The sequence below is a fragment of the Emydura macquarii genome, unplaced genomic scaffold, assembly GCF_026122565.2.
Source record: "Emydura macquarii macquarii isolate MOO-44397 ecotype Brisbane River unplaced genomic scaffold, CSIRO-AGI_Emac_v2 contig_3328, whole genome shotgun sequence".
Classification (NCBI taxonomy): Eukaryota; Metazoa; Chordata; order Testudines; family Chelidae; genus Emydura; species Emydura macquarii.
Genome location: NW_027133465.1, coordinates 5,682,512 through 5,704,229, shown reverse-complemented (window position 1 = coordinate 5,704,229; position 21,718 = coordinate 5,682,512). Strand labels below are relative to the sequence as shown.

Sequence of the window (21,718 nt, the reverse complement as noted above, 5' to 3'; positions counted from 1 at the left end):
ATAAGGCATGGGGCATATTTTGAGATAGCTAATAAATCAGGAAGTGTTGTAAACACAGAGAAATCATTCAGAGATACCTACATAAATTAAAAATACAGGCAGAATGCAACTGAATATCCACCTTACTTTTCCTTTCTTTTCTTGTTGTAGACAGCTCTATTCTTCTACCACACAGGCTGTCAGGCTCAGTCTTCTCATCTGCCTCCTCATCCTTCATGTCCCCCAAGCTAGGTTCTGCAAAGCCTTTGTTGCTCTTCCTGCTCTGTAACTCAGTATGGCTCTCTGTCCCCCTCTAGAGGCTGAATCCAATAAAGGTTTGATTTTGCACCTGGCTTTGAGTTAAGAGATTTACTATCTATGGCTGGCTCATGCTTTTAGATCCAGAGATCCAAGGTTCAATTCCCAATACTAGGTACCCATTCAGAAGTGCCACACAGTATTTACCTCTCATAAAATTACTATTAAAAATTACATTGTGTCATGTGTACATGACATTGTATGAATGTCAGTGCAGACTAGTTGGAGGATCTCTCTCGAAGGCCTTATAATCTAGAGGCAAACAAATTTTTTTTTCCTTTTCACCTCAATGTTGCCACTAAAATCTTCTTCCTTTCCTGCCATACAAATCATGACACTCATCCTATTAAATCCATATACTCTCATCATCTCAAATTCTGCATCAATTACAAGCTTCTCATATATTCCCTAAAAGAACTGATCAACTCTTTCCTTGTCTTTCTGCTCTCCATTTTCTCCGACTCCCTCTCTCCTCCCAGTCTGCCCTCCTTGAAGCCTTCTTGTTTGCTAGCTTCACAGTTGTTTTTGTTTCTAGTTTGAAGCCACCCCATAAGTCTGAAACTCTCCCTTTTTGTGTACCACATAACCTTCCTCTTTTAATTGAAATCTCTTGATAAAACATACTACCACTGCTACTACTGTTACTTTCATGTGGCCTTTGAAGCAATAGCTATCTTCCTCTATTTGAGCAGAGTAGTGAACTCAAGTAATGCTCATATAATAATTTAAAGAACAAAAATGTGTAGATTAGCTACTCTGTGTCTAAGGGTGTAAAGACTAAATCGTGCATAAGGTTACACTAATGAAGAAAGTATGCATTCCTATGGTACAAGGCGTAGAATGAGTTATGGATAGAAATTAAACAAAAATATTCGACTAATCAAGAATAATTTTCTGGTAGTAAGATATATTGGATTGAGCAGTAGCCACTCAAGAAAGCACTGGAGAGTGTACTTTAAGGGACAGTTCTGTACTTGCAGTGGGGGTGGACAAATTTGGGGGGAAGGAGGGGAGGATTGAGATTGGATCCAAAAGGAATGATCACTTTTTATCAATGTGCAGTATAGCAAGAGCAAATTTGTCCAGAACTGGATAAATAGTTAAGGAATATTGCAGGATATGCTTTCTGAAAAGGATGGGGCCTGAATAGGTGCAAAACTTAGTCCTTTTTGTCCTAAATGTATTGATTTATATATAAATGCATTAGATCATCTGCTATGACAGTAATGCAAAAAGATTTTTAAATGGGAGACAGAGATGATAGGTAAATATGGAACTTTTCTCCTGTGTCCAGATTGAACAGAATTGATTCAATACAAAATTGGGAAACTCTCAGATTCTTGACTTCTGATTTCTCTTTATCTGACATCCTTTGAGGAGAGGGAAGAGATTTATTATCTCATTTACTGGAGCAAGCTATGAGTTGACATAATGGTAGCATAGTACCATCAACACATATCTTTGATAAAGAATCCTTAGTCTGAAACTTGGCATGTGAGGTGCTTATGGAAAGATAACTTTTTAGTCCCAGGTAAATGTGTGTATAGTATTTTGGTAACTCTTTAAAATCCATATGAAATTGTAATTTGATTTTCCAATTTGTATTTTTAATAAAATACAATTTTTTTAAATGCCATTTTTTGAAAAAAGCCTAAATGATGCATCACATCATAGGAAGAACCTATTTTTAAATCCTGTCTAAAATACATATTTATCTGGGAAACTAAGGATAGCAGTTTACTTTGGGGCATTTATTCTTATTCAGCTCCATGATATAGTGTCGTGGTGAATAATACTTCAGTTTTCTACTTCAAGAATGTCTTTCATTTAAAAAAAAATAAAAGTCTCTGCCTGGCATTGTCTCCCTGGTAAAGATGACTTGCCTTGAAAACAGTAAATTGTAAATTCTTTTGAACTTCAATTTGCTTTTATAGTCCGTTTTCCACAACACAGTATCATGACAGAGCTTATGAAAAACAGCGCTTTTCCTTCTTTGTTGAAGTTGTTTTATTTCAACAAATAAGGGCCCAGGAAAGGAATTTACAAGAAACTGATAAATATGAATTAAATACAGCTGTCAGGTTGCTAACTAACAAGATTCTATGTGGAGACAGTCCCAAAATCCTTAGCACACCACTCATTTTCTGATTTGTGTTCTAGAGTCGACAGCTGGAATCTGAAACGGGGACAACTGAGGAGCACAGCCTAAACAAGGAGGCCCGGAAATGGGCCACACGTGTGGCACGTGAGCACAAAAACATCATCCATAATCAACGGGTAGGTTGAAAATAAATAAATGCATCAGGTGACATGAGAAAAATACAAACATGCTGAAGAGATGCTAAATTTAGATATATTATGCAGATTCTAATAACTTGAATTCAATGTTGAAGTCCATCAGAGAGATGGACACCTCATGTCATGTCTTGGTGGGACTATCAGCAGCATTGACTTCACAATTTTTGTGATTATTTTTCTCACTGGGGCCTCAGTTCAAGAAATCATCTCTATCCATGCCAGCACTTAAGCATATGCTGAAGTCAGTGATGTTTAAGCACATGCTTAAAGTTAAGCAAACATTATTATTGTTTTATTTTCTCCAGTTCTCTTTTAGGGCTGTCATCCAAAAGCACTTTGTGCTGTTGCATACATATGAATCCAGAATGCAAGTTGCCCAAACCAGCCAAGCCATACTAACACAAAATAAATCACCCATCGTGCATTGTTTTACCACTCAATATCTCTCAACTCACTCCTTCAACAAGCACTGCAAAGTATGTGGGTTTTGATGGGATGGGCTTCAGGTATAAAAATCAACATGAGGACAGAGTGTGAAGTGTCGCTTGAATGTTAGATCATAGTTGTTACATCATGATGCTTTGCTGGGATTTTGGAGCATTTCCAGAATACAGTTTTCCTATAGTATAATTTTACCATAAAAAATTGAGCTTTTTAAATGGGTTTGTTTCAGTCTGCAGAGTTTTTGTCCTGTAGTATAACACTTATCAACACCCTGGATCACTCATCACTCTGAATATGATTAACTCTGAATATGATTAGTTCCATGAATTGTCTCAAATATCATCTTATAGACAGTGCACATGAATATACCAAATGTATGGCATCTCTCTCTCATTTTTGATAGGCACTTGAGAAATTAGAATGTCATGGACCTGTGGTGTCTGAACAAAGCCGAGCAGAGCTGGAACTGAAAATAGATGAAGCCAGAGAGAGTATCCGCAAAGCTGAGGTGAGAGAAATTATTCTGACTTGCTCTTTGGTTCCTTAGGCAGTGGTTTTGGTTCCTTAAACTGCTGTTACAGCAGCTTAATTTGTGTGTGAAAATCCAGGCTTCTAGCATCAAAGGATCAGGGAACTTTAAATTAAAACATGGCATTTCTCTTTGATTTCATTCCACTCAAATCATGACATCAATTTAGTGCAAGGCTCAAGAGATTAGATAAGCAATAAAAAAAAAAATCAAATCCTCCCAATGATATGAATGATTACATTTAATGTATTTTTTCCCACTGTGCACTGATCAAAAAGGTAGGAATTTCAGCTTCTGCCTTCTGTCAAGTTACATAGATGTTAAAACAACATGTAATTTAAACTGTTTCATCACACCTGAAGGAACTAGTAACAGAAAATATTTGTCATAAATCTGCCTTCAGGTTTTGGGCTCTGTGTAGCATTTAAACATATGCTCACTTGCACTGACTGTGCAGCAGTATATACCTATATTTTAAGATAGGAAAACAGCTTAAGTAATCTTTCTGGTATCTCTCTGCATTTTGTACTCCCAAAAGATACAGTTGAAAAGGTTATAGAGGGTAAATTAGACCTGTTCCAAATTAATGAAGAGATTGTAAAGAAAGAAAATACTGTAGTACCTTCATTTTTAGGTTATGTTGCTAAAAGTGATGCTAAAGTTGCTAAAAGTTTTATGGTCACTGATTTAAAAAAAAACAAAACAAAACAAAAAAAACCCAAAAACCACCCCCCATTGGCAACAACAGGAACTGATCTGTTAGACTTTCATCTGAGGGGGTTGCATAATTAAAGCTGGAGAGCAAATATAATTATTTCATTTAAATGGCTTCTCATATTGCCAGACAAGGTACCTGCTGTGATTAGGAATGTAACTTACAATTTGGGAGATGAGGTAGGAAGCACTTGAGTAATAGGAATCTCCTTTTTAAGGTGTGATAAGGTTTATCAGCTGCTTTAAAAACAAATTCATAATATCATGCTGTAGTCACATAAATATTTTAAAATGCTATTATAACATTTAATTTTGTACAGACATCTTCCAAACAAACTGTATCCCAAAGCATTTCCACTGTCTATGGAGTTACATAATGAACACAAGCAGAAGAAGAGACATAAAATAAGAATTGACTAAAGCAAGAGAGAAAAGCTATATTTTCAGATGAGATAAAAAATTATAGGGATAGTAACAGAGAGATACAGTGAAGATGAGGAACTTTGGAGGAGAAGGCTCTTGCACCAAAATTGTATGAAGCAACAGAGGAGGCCAGTATGAAATGGGAAAGAACCAAGCTCCTTGCGCTCAGCTACAGCAAGTCTAGGGAGGGTTTTAAAAAATAAGGGCAGGTCTACATTGTCGGCAAAATTCGGCAGCAGTTGACCGGAGTTAACACAAGCTATGCAGAGTAGCTTGCGTAACTCCTGTCGACTTCGTGACTTCCCTTTAGCGCATTGCCTCCGCTGCACTATGCCGATGGGAAATGCGTTCCCGTCGACACAGCGCTATGCTTTTTGGAGAGGTGGCTTTATTAGATCGACTTCCAGATCAGTTGAGCATGTCTTCACTGCCGCTCAATCGAACCGAAAAAATCAATCTGCCGGCAGCAAAGTTGCTGCCATCGATGTGTACATAGCTTGAGTTAATTGTTAGTTGTATACCCAAAGCGATGGAAAGTTGGTTAAAGATGGCAATAATGTTCTCACTCTTCTCTGTGTGAGAGAAAAGAAAGTCAGCAGAGATTTTACCTGCTGCAGACTGGAAAGCAGAAACTTGATGCTGCTATACAAATATAAATTGCTGTAGTCAAGGTTAGAGGAGATTAAAGCCAAATATCAGCAGAGGTGGAATTGGGACAGTCACACATGGGTGATGTTGAAGAGATAGTAACAGGTAGATTTACAAATGGGGGAATGTGGAAGCAGGGAATATAGTTCAGAGTCAAGGACAACACCAAGGTTATGGAGAGTGAAGACAAATGGAAGATCTGATGAAAGGAGACGAATTGTGTTCGAGGATGTTTGCCCAAAACAAGGGCATGCAGTGTTGTTGTAGCCATGTCAGTCCCGGATATTAGAGAGACAAGATGGGTGAGGTTATATATTTTATTGGACCAACTTCTGTTGGTGAGAGAGACAAGTTTTCCAGCTTACACAGAGTTCTTCTTCAGATTTGGGAAATCTCAGAGTCTCACAACTAAACACAAGATGGAATTGTTTAGCATTGTTTAGCATGAATAGTTAACACATATTTCAAGAGACCATTTGAGGTGAAGTAGCCCGTTAACATCCCTCTAGTCATAGGGAGGAAAGGAAGTGGGGGGAGGGAAGCAGCTGGGCGAAGGGTGTTAGTGGGTTATAGATTGTTGTAATATTTATGGCTTATTATGTGTAATAAAGCGTGTCTCTCTCACCAACAGGAGTTGGTCCAATAAATGATATTATCTCACTCACATTGTGTCTCAAGAGAAGGGAAGTTCTTCTGAGATATTTAACTAAAATAATTTGAGACAGAAATCACAAATTCACTAAGCCGAGGCACAGAAGGCATTACATATAATTGAAGGTAGAGATAAAAGGGCCAAGAGGTAGAAGATATATAGAAAAGAGCCATGGAATGATAATTGAACCTTGTAGTATACCATAAACAAGAATGGTCTTGTCCCAGAATTGGAGCTGCTGGCAGAGAAAACTTAATTATGGGGGAACAGAAGCACAGCAGGAGGAAACTACATACCTAGCTATGAAAGTGACCCATAAGGAGAATAAAGAGGAAAAAGAAAGCTGCAAATTCCAGTTTTACCTCATCTAATGAGAAACAAGTGGAAAGTAATGTACACTTGATGCTGTAAACACTAGAAAATAGAAGAGTAGAACATGGGTAGTGCATACAGTATGGTTTCATATAAGTTGTGATACGCTGTATCTGGTACAAAGCTAACACTGAAAAATAGTCTTTGCACGGTCTCCCCTGCTTTCTTAACACAGTCTGGCATTTTGTAGTTGAGACATTTCTCTATCCCTCCCAGTGTGAGATCACATTCTGTTTTACAAAAGAAGACAGTGAAAGTGCCATGTACTTGAGTCTGTCTCCTTCAGTGTTAGATGAGCCTCTTTAACTCTTTCTTGCTTCTCTTTTGATTAATGCTTTCTACTGTATACATCAAAGAAATTAAAAGTGCTCTCATAGAGTTCTTGAATGATGGGTTTGTAAACTGCTTCATATGTTTGTGAACCTTAGGCTTCTGGGGCGGGGGGGACCCCACAAGATTTTTGCAAAGCCTAGCAGCAATAGAAACATTTCCATGAACTTTTTAAGTTTTCAGGGGAGGCATCTCTTGCAGCATTTGAAACCCAAACATTTGCAATGTTCTGCTAATTCATGAGAACCAGCAAGTGAAACTGATAGAGACAAACTGTAAACAAAAGTTGAATCAGTATCTGTAATTGCCCCAATAGAGCAAAATTTGTGCTCTCAGATACATGGGATTATGTGACATTCCATTCAGTTCAGGCTCCCTGTCCTCCCATACCAAATTCTCAAGCAGTGCCAGTGTTCCACAGGACAAGTTGCTGCTGGCTTGTAGGTGGAGGGAGAAGTCCTGTTACAGCTCTGTGCCCAGTGCTTCTCTCTGCCCCATCTCTTCTAGGATCAAAGGGGTCTAAAGAGCTGGCAGGAGCCAACAGTGGATTTTTGATAGGGAAGGGCTGAGAGGAAGCAATTCTGTAGGGCCCACGCATAATTCACAGGAAGGAGAAGGGAGGTGAGAGCAGAGCTGGGTCCACGCTGCTGGGTTCTTTCTGGTCCTTCCTCCTTTTTTCCATCTTTGTGAATTGTCAGGTCTTACCCTTCCTTCCCCTTACTCTAGCTAAAATTTACTCTTAGCCCCTGGGTAGCTCCCTCTCCTTTCATGGTGCTTTGCAGGCAGGGGAGAAAAGAACAGACAGGCCTATAGCAAGAGCAACAGCAAAAGCATCTTGGGAATCCCAGATTATCAGGATGCCTCCTGCAGCAACAGCCACCACCTCAACCCCAAGATAGAGAGGGATCCATCCAACAGGCATTCATTTTGGGGGAATCTTACCTTAATAGAAAGGGAGAATGGACACCCTGCATTAATTGTGCAGAAGGGTGACATGAATTGGTGTGGGGAGGGGAGAAGCATGAATATTATGGAGGGACTGCTTTAATTGTTTTGGTGGTAACCTGGGAAATGCCCCCCCCACCCCCTTCCTATGTCTTCCTTCCTCTGGGATCCCACAAGATGACCCAGGAGCCATTCCCCTCCCCAGATCCCCACAAGCCTGGGTAGGGACCCCTTCAACCCACCCTCCTTGGCTCCAAATGACCAAAATATGATAACTGCATTTTGTTTTGTGTTCAGACCATACACTACAGATCTCATTGGTTTTTAAGGATATACTTTTGCTGTGTGACTCAAACCCATTTTTTAGTCCATAACAGGCCAGTCTGGCCTTTCCAGCAACCTATAACAGATTGCAAAAACTGGCCCATTGGATTCACACAGTGAAAAATGTAGCTCTTACTGAAGTAATTGGATGTTGAGGATGCTCAGCATACTGGACCCATTGGGCCTTATGGCGGCAGACCAACACAGCTCACTCTCACGCACTGAGAGTCAGTATATTATCACCTTGTCAAGTTAATCCTTCCTTTTGCAAAACTGTAGGAAGTGCTCGTGTATTTGTAAGCAGGACTACTATTTACTCTGCAATTGCCTGAAGATGTTGAATATCAGCATAGGGATTATAACAGCATAAGTAATATTTAAGATTCAAGTTATCAGTCAATGGACTTTGCTTGCTAATTAGACAAGAGAGGTTGGTTGATGTTCTATTTGATGTCAGACTCACTGGTCAGTGCTTAAAAGTGGAAAAGTCCATCCCTTCTAATTTAGTACAACAGTCAGAGGGGAGTAGTCAAGCTAATAAGATAGGTAGTGCAGCAAATTACCTACCTTCATAAAATTCGGGATCCCTTTCTTACAAGAATAGATTAAAAACACCATCTCCAAACTAGAGTGATGGGAGTGTTATCTTACAGTAAGATGTGAAGACCTGACCAAAAAATTTAGACTGGTGTTTATCGCTGATTTAAAAAAAAATATTTTAATAGAGTTTGTCCCCCCCTTGGGGAAGGATATTTTTAGTGACTGGTTAGTTCAATTTATTTACGCATGTCCTTTCCAGAGGGCAGACTCCTTGATGAAGTCAGGGAAATCAGAGCTTGCCCCAAATTCTTCTCATTTGGTCCATTAGAGAATATACAGTGGCTCTATGTGATTGCTGTAAAACACTTGGTTTGTTACTATGTTCTGCTTAAAGATGAACAAAGTTCTGAAAACAATTTGAATATTAGAACATGCTTCATGTGAGCATCAGCACTGAACAAGAAGTTCTATCCACAATGGTAGATAATTAGGGCTTGACTACATGGCAGGGTACTGTACTGTGAGTCAGTGTGGTTCCACAAGGCATTGCCTTGTTGCCCAGGAACATCCCAGGTGGACGCTGCTACACCACAGCTGAAGTCCCAATGTGAAGCTCACCATACATCCATCTGAAATATCCATGTGGGATATTACCGCTCGGCAAGCTCATGCACTATAGATTTGCACCCTGGCTTGCTGCATAGATAATTCTCCCAGAGGCAAGAAAAGCCTTAACCAGTCTTTAGTGAAGTGATGATGAAAATTTTCCCATTTGATTATGACAAAGGAGAAAACCACGTAGAAGGCAAAAGTGTTTTAGATTGAATCAGGGGCATGCGCAGGAATTTAACTTTGACCCCTTGTGGAGGGGCACGTTCTATGCCCCGAGCCCCAGTCCCAGCCCCAGGAAGAGCTTGCTCTTCCCCTGTGGCCACGAGGCTGGGAGGAGGTAGTAAAAAAGAGGTAGTAAAATCTGAAGCTGTTCACTTGGATTCCCTATTCCCTATTTAATCTACATAAAATCCTGTCTCCTGAACTCTTCTACTTGGTTACTTGATTTATTTCTCCTTTCTCTCACTCTTCTCTCTGTCTCAGTCAGAATATCTCTCACTTAGACCGCCTTTTGTTCGGTATCACCAGATAATGTAACTGGTGGTAGGGCTAAAGAAATTTCTCTTGACCAAGAGGAGAGAATACCCATCTGGGCCGACACGTGTGCTCTGGTGGGAGAACAGGGACTCAACAGCAATTAGTCCTATTTTCATTTACATTTTGCCTCATAATTAGGATATCTATAGCTGTCAAGAGACTATTTGTACCAGATTAGATTTGATAAAGGCTTATTATGGTGCTGTTTACTTCACTCGATTAGTTCAAGAGTTCAGTACAGCCAAACATCACTTAAATCCATCTTTAATTGTAAATTGGGGACTATTTTTCCCCTCCCTTTATATTAGCTCATGGATATTTATTACGATGTGGCTAAAACAAGTTTGTCTTACTAGCTGTGCGTCTGCTATATCAGGGTATAATCTATTAATCACGTGCTGCTTGTGGTTTTACTGTGTCTCAAGTCATATATTGATGTTTCACTGATCAGACTCTTATTGTTTGCATGTTTTTGCTATTGTACCTTTCCACCTTAGTGCTGATTTCAGTGGTGGTGTTCTCAGCTCATAATAATTGCGAGAAAATCGCATTCCATCTGCTTCTGCCAAAAGAATTAAGTGGAATAAGGAAATCAACAGAAACTTCAACTTGTGAAACATCACTTGCTTCTGTTGATGGTTTTGCTAAGAAAACTCATGCTCAGGAGAATAGTGTGAAGTAAACAAATTGCATTCCTAATAAGAAATCTGTATGATCTATCAGTCTTTCCATAAGTTGATGACTAATTTGAAAAACCAAACCTACTTTGACATCTACAGATCATGAGTTTTTAATTGGCTTAGTGGGAGATAGTTTGATAAATACAACCAGACAGATAAGAATTTTATTTTAAGCATAGTATGTTCAGAAGTTACATCATGGTATTATGGAGAAGTATAAATAAATCTGCAATACTTGATCAGCTCTCAGAACCCACTGTTAGTCATCCTAGTCACAATATTGCAAAAATTCATTGACTGTATTTAAGAATCAGTGACAACTTGCAGTGATAAACTTCAGTGATGATTTTTTTTCCAAGCAGTTGCTACAAACAAGATGCTTGTATGCTATGTAGACAGTGATCTCAAAACCTGCTAAATATGTAACGCTGTATCTTGCTGGTACCCAAATTTAGAGACAGGTATGCCAAGTAGGGGAGGAGACCTTGATTGATTTATGTAGATCAGGGAGAATACAGTTAAAGATTTGTTCATCAGTGGACATTCAACAGCTGAAAGTTGATCTATTTCTGAAGATTAATTTTTGTTACAGGCATGGCAGGATGTTTTCATATTGACAGATGAAGATAGATGAGACTAAAAAGTTTAAAGATGCATGGAGAGAAAAGTATTAAGTTGTTTTAAATCTATTTTCTTACTATGTGCTTGTATGCTAGGTATTCTTAAATCCACCTTAAAAACAAAATGTTCATTTACTCACGATTAAAATACTGTGTGAATCGATGTGTCATGGATCTCGGTACTGCAAAATTTAAGCACCATTGTTCTATTATCTCAAGACTACAGGGCATATCTCAGAATTTTCTGTGTTCTTGTAAGTGCATATGGCATTAGTCTGGTCTATGGTAATTATTAAAATAGCTTTCTATGTAGTTCTCCTTTGTTGTAACATACAAATCCTTGACTTTTGGAGGAACTGGCATCCTTTAATGTAGTTCTTACCTTCATCTTTGGAATATGGGTTATGGTTTTCAGTGCACCTTTGTTTCTCAGATACATACTTTGAATTTGATGATGCTCACTTTCAGTTTGTGGTGTTAAAATACAGATAGTTTGAAGACCTTTTGTGCCTTTAATATATGGATCTTCTCCAAAACCCACTTGGGCTGTTGGCTAACTTAGTATGAGTTCCTGTTTGAAGGAATGATATTTCCTGTTTTGTGTTCTCTGCAAAGCCATTGTTTTCTTGAAATGCTGAGTTGATTCATAATTCTTCATCTGATTTTGTTTTTTATCTTAAAATAGCATGCTTTAACTGTAGTCATTTCCTATACAAATGTCTCTGATTGGATATAGACGTAGAAATGATTCTGAGAATCTTCTGTGCTAAAAGTAAAGATAACATTAGTAATTCAGAAGTTTTTCTGACCTGTTGCCACATGCACTTTCTAAATTGATGATAATTTAGAAAACCAGCCTTTTCTTTGTTATGATGACACCGCAATTAAAATGTTACCGAAGACATGGAAGATGATAGGCTAGATCAAATGGTTATGATACCATTTGCAATAAAACTGTTCACTTTATAAATAGTCACATATGTAAAACTTAAAAAGAGCATTCTTCATTTGCTGTCGCACGTTGCTCCCCCATCCATTCGCCGCAATGCCACAACCTTTCGGGAATCCCAGAGGATGGTGGAAAACGAACATCTTCCCATCCACCAGGACCTTAACGACATCCCTCACCACCGCTTGAAGTCACATAAGCCCTTTTGGACCCACACATTTAACTTTCAACTATGCTACTTCAACCCTAATGAAGCTTGGAAAGCTGAATGGCGTTTACGAGAAGTTAAAAATAAATACCTCCTAAAAGACCTGACAGAAGATCCCTGGCTTTGATCTCCCATGAAGCTCATGGGCGGGCAACTCAAACACCTGCAACTCTAACATCTGCACAAACCATGGCAGATGCGGATACTTGCTGCACAAATGGAAAATGAAAGACTCTCCAGTGTGCGACTGTGGTCACCTAGAACAGACCATAGAACATATAACAACTCAATACCCAATTCACAAATACAAAGGAGGAATCACAGTAATACACTCTGCCACTCCAGATGCAATTATCTGGCTTAACCATCTGAATGTAAAATTATAATTGTTCTACATTTACATCAGCCACATGAAGACGATTGCAAAGATCCAGTATTTCTTTGTGGTTCCAAAGTTGCTTCAAGACGTTAGTCAAAGTTCTTATTTACTTTGGAAGAAGTCAGTGTACCATATTTTTGCACCCTGGTAATCATTCATTTTTCAGTTCTTCAATTTTTAAAGCTTTCCATTTGAAAAGCTAGTTGCTTTTGAAAAGCTCTGCTGAGGATATCCAGAGCAACATCAGTTTAACTAATGGCTATGCTGCCAATAGACTTAGAAGTAGCTAAGGTTGGCAATGCACCAGAAGGATTTTGGAACAACTAACAAACTCTGCTTTAGACAATCATTTATAAAAATATACAAGTGGTTGCACCACTAAAAGGAAAATAACAGTTTATATAAAATGTAGCATTTTGCAACTATATTAAGATTTTTTTTTTTTTTTTCAATTCTGTGGATATCCATATTCCAGTAAAATGATAATGAACAGGAAGCTGATTGAAGATTTTCAAAAGATAATTTCAGAAAGCACAATACTTCAGGGATAGTATGGAAAATTCATAACACGGCTTGCACACCAGGCTTTTATGGTCTTGCAAAGCACACAATTGCAGGCCCTTCATGTCCCCCAAATTTAAGTGAGTAAGAAATGAAAAAGAGAAGTCTTGGGGAGGGGGAGGAATAAGTTTCCTTGCATGGAGAGCCTTACAAAAAGAGACTTGTCTTTTCTTATTTGTTTGTATAGGGGCCTAGCACAGTGTGGCCTTGATCCACAATATAATGGTCTGCTACAACAGTATTATAGAGATGCTGGTTGTGACTTCATACTTAAGTTTGAGTTCAATTTCCCTCTTAAACCAGGGATTTGACGTCTTTGTTTTGTATGAAAAATACAGTGTCTCCTCCCTGAACTTGATTCATGGCATCGCTACAGGACAGATGTAAAGTTTTGTGTGTGTCTTAACTGCATTTCTTAACTTAACATCTTTAGGTTTCTTTTAAGTATAAACTAAACTATCAATTTCATGGGTGTAGATGCTAAGTTTTGAGATACAGTAATTACAACATCCCCATAATGCTTTTTACTCTTAAGTTACTTATATATACTCTCAACCTTAACTTCATCTTAATACTTTTTATGTCTGGGAGTTCATTTGTTTTGCTTACCCAATAACGTCTATTTATGAATAATTGGCATCCCGTAATAATATATGGCAGTTCAGTTCAATTAAACAATATGGATTATAGTTTTATAACAAAGTTCCTTGAAAGTGCAATGACTTGGAGTTGCAGTCACACCACAGGATGCTACTGGTTGTCCTCCTAGCCCACTAGGGATGTAGGAGTCTTCAGAAAAGGAAAATAGGGCCCATACGAGGAGCAAAATGTCATCCAGGAGGACAGTAAGATTCAGATAAGAGATTCCACCCCGCCCATCTTGTTCTTTCCCCTGCAGATAAAAGTCTTTTGTCATAGCAAAATATGAAGTCCCAAAAAGCAAAATGTTTATTTTTGTTGCTTTTGTGATTTTACAGGGCTGAAACTCACTCAAAATTAATCTAACACCATAGTCAACAGATTTTTAGCACACTAGGTCATCTTTTCTGGAATTCTGTAGTTGCTTTTTTCAATACTTCCAAAAGAAACTAATTAAAGAGACTTGTCACTGAGGTGTTTTGGGGATGCAAATGAACACTTGGTTTCCTACAGGCCCCTTTTTTGCATTATTTTTGATGACTAGAAATAAACCTACCTATTATTACGGTACTGTTAAAAAACATATTATCTTGGCTGATAATTCACGGGAAACTGTGCAATTTATTGTTGCTCCTTTTAATTTCTTTTAGTTTTGAAGCAGGAATTTATCCTCATTTTTTGCAAACCATAGAGCCATAGACTGATCTTTAATTCAGACAGGAACAGTAAATAAACAACTGGATTTCTTCTTCCATGTAATACAAACATGGAGGAGACATGAAATATAAATAAAACAACATTTAATATTCAGTCTTATTTTTCTTAGTTTTAACTTTATTTCTTTATTGTATTTTCATAACTCATCATCAGGAAGAGCTAGGTTGGACAAATGGGCATTGTTCAGGCCGCTATTTGTTAGCAAGCATGAACAGTTTAAGGCTTTTGAAATTGGCATAAAAACTGAGCTATTAAACAGTCCTTGTAAAAACACCTACGTTCTCTACTGAGGCTTAATTAAAACTTTGAAAATATGGGTAGTGTCCAGGTTTCAGCTGGACTGTTCATGTTTAGCATCCTGGGGTGTTAAATCTGAGGTGCCTCCCAGAGGTGGTTCAGGGTCATCGGAAGTATGGATAACTACTTGATAAACAAAAAATACTCATAATACATGCCTCAGCATGGGCCTCTCACATAGAGAATGCCATTTGGTGCCACTCACCCAGACAGGAAGTTCACCACATCCATCTCCTGGCACAAGGATTCATAAAGGAAATGTTAAAATGCAGAATCAATGGTTAAAGCCTTTACTCCATAATGGGTACTGTCTGTTTTCCTACATATAGCAAAAGTTTTAGAACCACTACATCACTATTTAAACATAGTTGATCTTGATCTTCCAGTTAGGGTAGAATGGTTAGTAGCTGTGGTACTGTGTGTACATCAAGAAGTGGAAAACACTTCTGTTTACCTTTTCATATATTTGTTTCTTTCTCAGTTTTTAAATGAAATGCACTTAATGAAAAAGGAAATGGGACCAGTTGAAGGGTCCAATTATGTTCTACTGTGCAAGATACCTCTTTGAAGGAGCTAAATCATGACTCCATCTTGCAAAAACCTTATTTTCCTAGGAGAAGCATCCATCTTGTGTCACTTTCACCCCAACAGCTTAATGCCTTGTAACTGACTTGCTACACATTCTGGTATTAATGGGATCATCTTAATTCCTTAGAGTGATCCTCTAGGCCTCGTCTACTCTAAAACTTTGTACCACTTTATATTTGTAGATTTAAAGTGGTACTAGCAACTAATGTGCAACAGTTTTATCACTGTAAAGATGCTTTACCAGTATAGCTGTTCCTGTATGAGATGGGGAATAAGGCAATATCTACACTATGGTAACAATACTGGCTTATCCATGGCACCGTAGCTATGCTGGCATAACCCTGTAGAGTAGACACAACCTACCACAAAGAAGGGTTTTTCCATCAGTGTTGGAACACCACTTACCCATAGCTACCATTGCTTGGGTATGTCTATACTAGAAACGCTACAGAGATTCTTCCATCACTTTAGTAAATCCACCTCTCAGAGAGGTAGTAGCTTGGTCAATGGAAAAATTCTTCCATTGACCTTGTAGTGTCTACATCAGGGCTTTTGTCAGCGTAACTACATCATACAGGACATGAAATTTTTAATAGCCCTGAGAGATATAGCTAAGCCAACCTAACTTTTTAGTGTAAAACCAGGCTTAGATTGACTGAAGCATTCTTTTGTTGACCTAGCTGCATCTACACTGAGGATTAGATTGGCATAGCTATGGCGCTCAGGGGTGTGCATTTTCCCCAAGTGCTGTAGATAAGTTAACCTAAATTTTACATGTAGAACAGGCCTAAGCTATACTGATAAATCACATTTATACTGGTATGAATGTATCCATCCTAGATCTTGGGCCAGTATAACTATATAGGTTAAAAAAAAATCACACTTGTAACCAACATAGTTATATCAGTACAAGTTTGAAGTGTAAACCAGGCCTAATCCTGCAAGTATTCTTTAGCTTTGTCTACACTAAAGTAAGCCACTGATGTTTGTGTCCTGGAACAAAAGATTGTGGAGTGTCCAGACTAGCATGCAAAAATCTGTTAGGTAGCATGATTTAATTGACTGCCAATTAATTTGTATTAAAAACTCTAGTGTAGACTTACCCTTTGTGGTGTAGCCCTTAGGGCCAGGTTAGCCTTATTTTACTTAGCAGTAATGCAAGGAACCTACACACCTGCATCCTGTAAAACATTGGTTTAAGCAAATTAGCATAAGTGAAGTTTAAGTTTATGAACTTCAGTATAGATAAAGTGGCCCAATGGTCACCCTAGATTTTGGGGAACTGAGAACAGTTTGCTTAAGAGAAAAATGGGCATAAAATGGTACTAGGCAACCGCAGGAATACTATACTGATACTAAACTTGAAAATATTAGGATAGGAGTGTTGGCAGATGTCTAACCACAAATTATGCTTTAGCAATATGGTAATGAGTAAATAGGGATTAATATGCTATCCTATCAAGTAAAAGTGCCCTGATATTATGAGGGTGAGGAAGTTGGATATGGGCAGAGGAGACCGGGTGTTTGTATGAATATTCATGGGGATTCCCAGGCCCTATGTAAGCAAGAACCCACATGAAGAAGGGAACTAGCCCTCCATCCTCCACTATTTTAATTCAATAATGTATCATCTATCTTCAAGCATTGAGGATCTGAACTATCGGACCATTTGGCATGCCAGAGACAGGCTGGTACTTTGTCACTTCATCTCTTGCCACCAGATCTCTAAGAAAGGGGTGTGTATATACAAGTCTATGAGCATATGCTATGCAAGAATGAACCTTTCAGATTTCTCTAATACTCTATTATGGTTATTTCCTTATGTGGGTTGGAGTTTTCATGTCTCTATTAATTGTGTTAATAAAGGTGGCTACAGTTGTGTTTTGCTTTCGTTATGAGCGCTCTTACCATACGCCCCCATGTTCCCTACAAGATATTGAACTTGTCAGATTTGACTCTTGTGTCTGATTCTGGGGCAAGAACCTTAATACACTCCTCTCATTAGTTGAGTACCAATTAGCATTCATTATAGAGTCAGGCTACAGTGGGGACAACCACAGGACTCAAAGGAAAAGTCTTCATGTTGTCATACTGTATTAAAATGTGGTGGCATTTGCTACTACAATCATTGCAATGCATTATGGTACGGTAAAGGTGCTCCAAACCTGTATACATGTGAGAACCCATGTTAACTCAGCAACATAATGACTTCAGGAAGGGTTTGTTTCATCTCTCAAACTAAAAAAAAATGGCAGCGCTGCGATGGTGTCATTAGCTAGAAGTGTTTGGCTTGGGGAGGGCCAGGTGGTGAATAGGCAGATCCAAGCAGAGGGATGGATGAATTCCCAAAGCATCCCTTCTGGCGGACTAGCACTCATCTTCTCTCAGTGTCTGTGGGGAACTGGGCCCAGGTAAGAAGTATTGTAGAGTGTGTTCTAGTCTTAGACCTTGTTTACATGAGAGAGGTATACTGGTTCCTACATCAATTTAGATAAGCTGGTGCAACCCTCTTGTGAGAACACTCTGATCTCAGTTAGGCTAAATTGAGATAAGAGACTAATTTGATAAAGAATCAACTTAAGCTACATTGATGTAAGCATCTTTAACTGAAATAAGAGTGTCCGCATAAGGGGATTTATTGATTTAGTTAAATCAATAGTGCTTCCATCTGTACCCAAGGCTTTAGAATACTCAGATTGCAGTGTTGGGTGCAGGCAAAAAGAAACTCACTGGTATGACATGTTCCTATAATTGCAAGATTCACCAAATCATTATGATCTAACCTCTCTTTGGATTCTTACTGCAGCTTTATTTCTCTCAGAGGCTGATCTGAGAAAAATAGCGAAAACCCTTGAATCCATACAGCATACTTTGAATTTTATAAATCTGTCTGGGAGTTCCAGATTTACTCTCATTTTACTGTTTTTAAGCTATAGAACTTGTAAATATTAACAAAAGAACAGACAGGAGCTTCAGTCACAGTGGTTTGTTGGCATTTAAAAAAATGCTTAATACTGTGATAAATTGGAAGGACCTCATTTTACAACATAGAAAAATAGATTTGTGGCTCCATCTTCAGTTATAGTGTGTTAGGAGCTCTTTTACCTTCCTCTTCTATTTAAATCAGTATTCTTTGAAGTTTAATAACATAGTGCATATGGTGCATGTTAACATCTTTAATTTACTATTTTCTCAGTAGTAAAGTTTGCGTATGAGAACTATTATCTGCAGTGTACATTAATCATTCAATTGATGGCTATCTGATAACTATCTTAAACTGTTTAAGCATGCTTAACTGAGAAACAGAAACTCTTCCTGGTTCAGTGGCTTTGGCCTTTTCCCATGGAAAATGTGTTCTGAACCTCCCCAGTCCCACCTCCAGTATCCGCACCTACCAGTATGTGTGTGCAGATTTTGCTGAACTTCAGAATTTCTTCCAGATCCTCAGTTATATTTGTATGCTCTTTAAGAATCACCTTTCTTCTTCGGGTGCTTGCTCATGTCCATTCCATGTCAGGTGTGTGTGTGCGCCACATGCAACGGTGCCAGGGATTTTTCCCTCTGTGGTATCTGTAGTGCCAGCTCTAGCGCCCTCTGCAGTGGCGCATATATGCATCAGTATAGGGGGTGTCACTGGCCCCCCACCCTCTCAATTCCGTCTTACTTCCCAGGATGGTGCTTGGAACATCCTTACCTTGGAGAGCATACTAGTAGAGGTTTCCTGTAGCTTTAGTGTATACAGTTCGGTTAGATAAGTAAGTTAGTTAAAGTTAGTAGTTAGTTTGTTTCTCAGGTACATAGGCCCTGGGATGGGATATGCCCCGGTCCCTGGGCTTCAAACCATGTGCTTCATGTAAGAAGCCCATGCCCGTGAATGATCCTTACCAGACCTGCTTAAAGTACCTGGGTGAGATCCATGCCCAGGATAAGTGCAGGATCTGTAGAAACTTCAGACTGCGCACTAAGAAGGGCCAGAACATCAGACTAAAACGCTCCTGATGGAGTCTGCTCTTAGACAAGACTCCAAGCTGGGTCACATTGACTCGAAGTACCCCGCCAGCACCAAGTTCATCTTGGCACCGGTCACCATCCCCGGTGTTGAAAAAATGGCATAAGAAATTATACACTGAAAGAGGGTGCTCCCTGGCTCCTAAGAAGGATAAAAAGGGAGTGGGGAATGAACTGAGACGTGTGCCAGGCTGCTCGTCTTCCTTGGAATTCAAGTCGGCTATGGCCTCACCCATTAGAGCTCCCAGTCCTACCCAGGGCCTGCCTCCGACTCCTAGGAGTGGTAAGAGTACCCGGCACCTCACAGTGCCATCTACACTTGTGGCTTTTCAAGTGGCCAAGAACTTACTCTCCCTCTGCTGCCCACTCCTTGGGAGGAGAGACCTCCACGCCGGGATCCTGTGCCGGTACAGCTGGCTAAGAGTCTGTCCAAGAGCAAGCACACAATGGGGTCCCCGCAGAGATCCCCAACACCGCAATGTCACTCTCTCGCTCCTCGTTGGTCTCAAGGACTCTGTTACCAGTCCCCAGAGAACCATCACCGTCCGCCAGATGCCCAGTACCAATCACCGGACTCCTGGTACCGGTCCCCAGAGCCACAACGCTAGTCACCAGAGTCTCAGCACCAATCTCCAGAGTGCTGCTAGTGATCACCATATTACCATTGCCGATTGGCAGAGTCCTGATACCAGTCCCTGGAACCGAGACGCCATATCTCCTGATACAGTGGAAAGGTGGATACAGGGTCGGCACCACCATAGTCACCAGGAGAGGACCCCTCGGACTCGGAAGGGGAGGAGAATGCCTTGCCCCCAAGGGTCAAGTGAACCCTGCAAGTTTCCCCTTGGGCTTGCCACCAGGCTCGTGTCTGTCAGCACAATGGCCTGGACCATGGCAGTTCTAAAACCCACGGGGATTCCCTTCTGCCCCAGGGTCGCAGGTGCAACAGTCGCTCTCTGGAGTATCTGAGACGCTCAGCAACAGTGTCATGCCCGCCCCCAGACTTGCACAAGGAACCGGACCAAGCCACGGAGACAACAGTGGTAGTCCTGGAAGAGGCCACTCCTGCTGAGGAAGAACAGTCACCTACTACACATTTACCTGCCTCCTCATCATCATCATCGCCTGATGAGGCAGTAGTGGGACCCTCTGCCACAGCCCACAAGACAATTTCAGAGCGCACCAGGAGTTGCTCAGTAGGGTAGTCGCAAACTTGGGCTTGGGGGAGGGGCTGAAGGAACCCACTGATGTGCTCTTTGATATCTTGATGGCAGCAGCCTCTTCTAGAGTTGCCCTTCTGGTCCATGAGGGAGTTGTTAAACTTGTCAAGGCTCTATGGCAAATCCCCTCCTCTCTGCCCCCTACATCTAAGCGGGCTGAGAAAAAATATTATGTGCCGCTAAAGGGTTTGAATATCTGTACTCTCACCCGTCTCCGGGGTTCTTGGTGGTGTCAGCTGCCAACAAAAGGGACAGGTGGGTTAGTCAAGCTCAACGCCCAAAAATAAAGATGCTAAGAAGCTTGGCCTTTTTGGCAGGAAGATTTATTTGACCACTAACCTGCAGCTGTGCATATTGAACCAGCAAGCTTTGCTGGGGAGATACAAGTATACATGGCCAAGATACATGGCCAAGTTCACTGACTCCCTGTCCCAGGAGTTCAGGCAGGAATTTGTGGCTGTATTGGAGGAAGGTGAAGCAGTAGCCCGAGCCTTTCTTCAGGCAACCTCTGGATGTAGCCGACTTGGCAGCCAGAAAAATGGCTTCCACTGTCTCGATGAGGAGGGCCTCATGGCTGCAATCGTCCGCTGAAGTTCAACAGTCGATCCAGGACCTTGCCTTTGATGGTGCAGCGCTGTTCTCTGACCAAACAGACGCCAGGCTGCACGGGTTGAAAGATTCTAGGGCCACACTCCACTCTTTCGGCCTATATAATCCATCTGTTTCCAGGAAGCATCTCAGGCCCCAGCAACCGCAGGCGATTCATGGGCCAGGCCAGGAGTGAGCCCTACAGGAGAAAGAACAGAGGCTAAAAATGCTGTCAAGGTCAACCTGCCTTCAGCACTTCCCAGTCGGGTTCAAACTGCTATCCATCTGGGAGTAGGGACAGGCCTTTTGAGAGTGCACCCGTGGGCAGCCTAACAGACTTGATCCAGGATCCAAACTTCCCCTTTTTCAGACTGCCTTTAACCCTGCCTCCGTGCTTGGGCAGCTATAATGTTGGACCAGGGGTGCTAAGCACCACTGCAGTGCGGTACACCGTTCAGTTTATTTCAATCCCTCCTTCCTAACCCCCCATCCCAGTCTCTCTTCAGGGACCCTTCTCACGAGCAACTTCTCATCCAGGAGGTGCAAGCCCTCCTACCAGTGGTCCAATGCTGTATCGCAGTACTATGGGCTACCTGTCA

At 40.4% G+C, this 21,718-nt stretch overlaps 1 protein-coding gene across 4 annotated transcripts in view; it reads left to right on the top strand.

Moving 5' to 3' along the window:
* Positions 1 to 21,718, top strand: part of FCHSD2 (FCH and double SH3 domains 2) — a 252,443-nt gene that overhangs the window by 212,027 nt on the left and 18,698 nt on the right. For all 4 annotated transcript variants that reach the window (XM_067533183.1, XM_067533185.1, XM_067533184.1 and 1 more), the window contains 2 exons: positions 2,458 to 2,574; positions 3,443 to 3,547. In XM_067533183.1, coding sequence (XP_067389284.1) covers positions 2,458 to 2,574; positions 3,443 to 3,547 — 222 coding nt within the window. The remainder of the gene's footprint in view (positions 1 to 2,457; positions 2,575 to 3,442; positions 3,548 to 21,718) is intronic.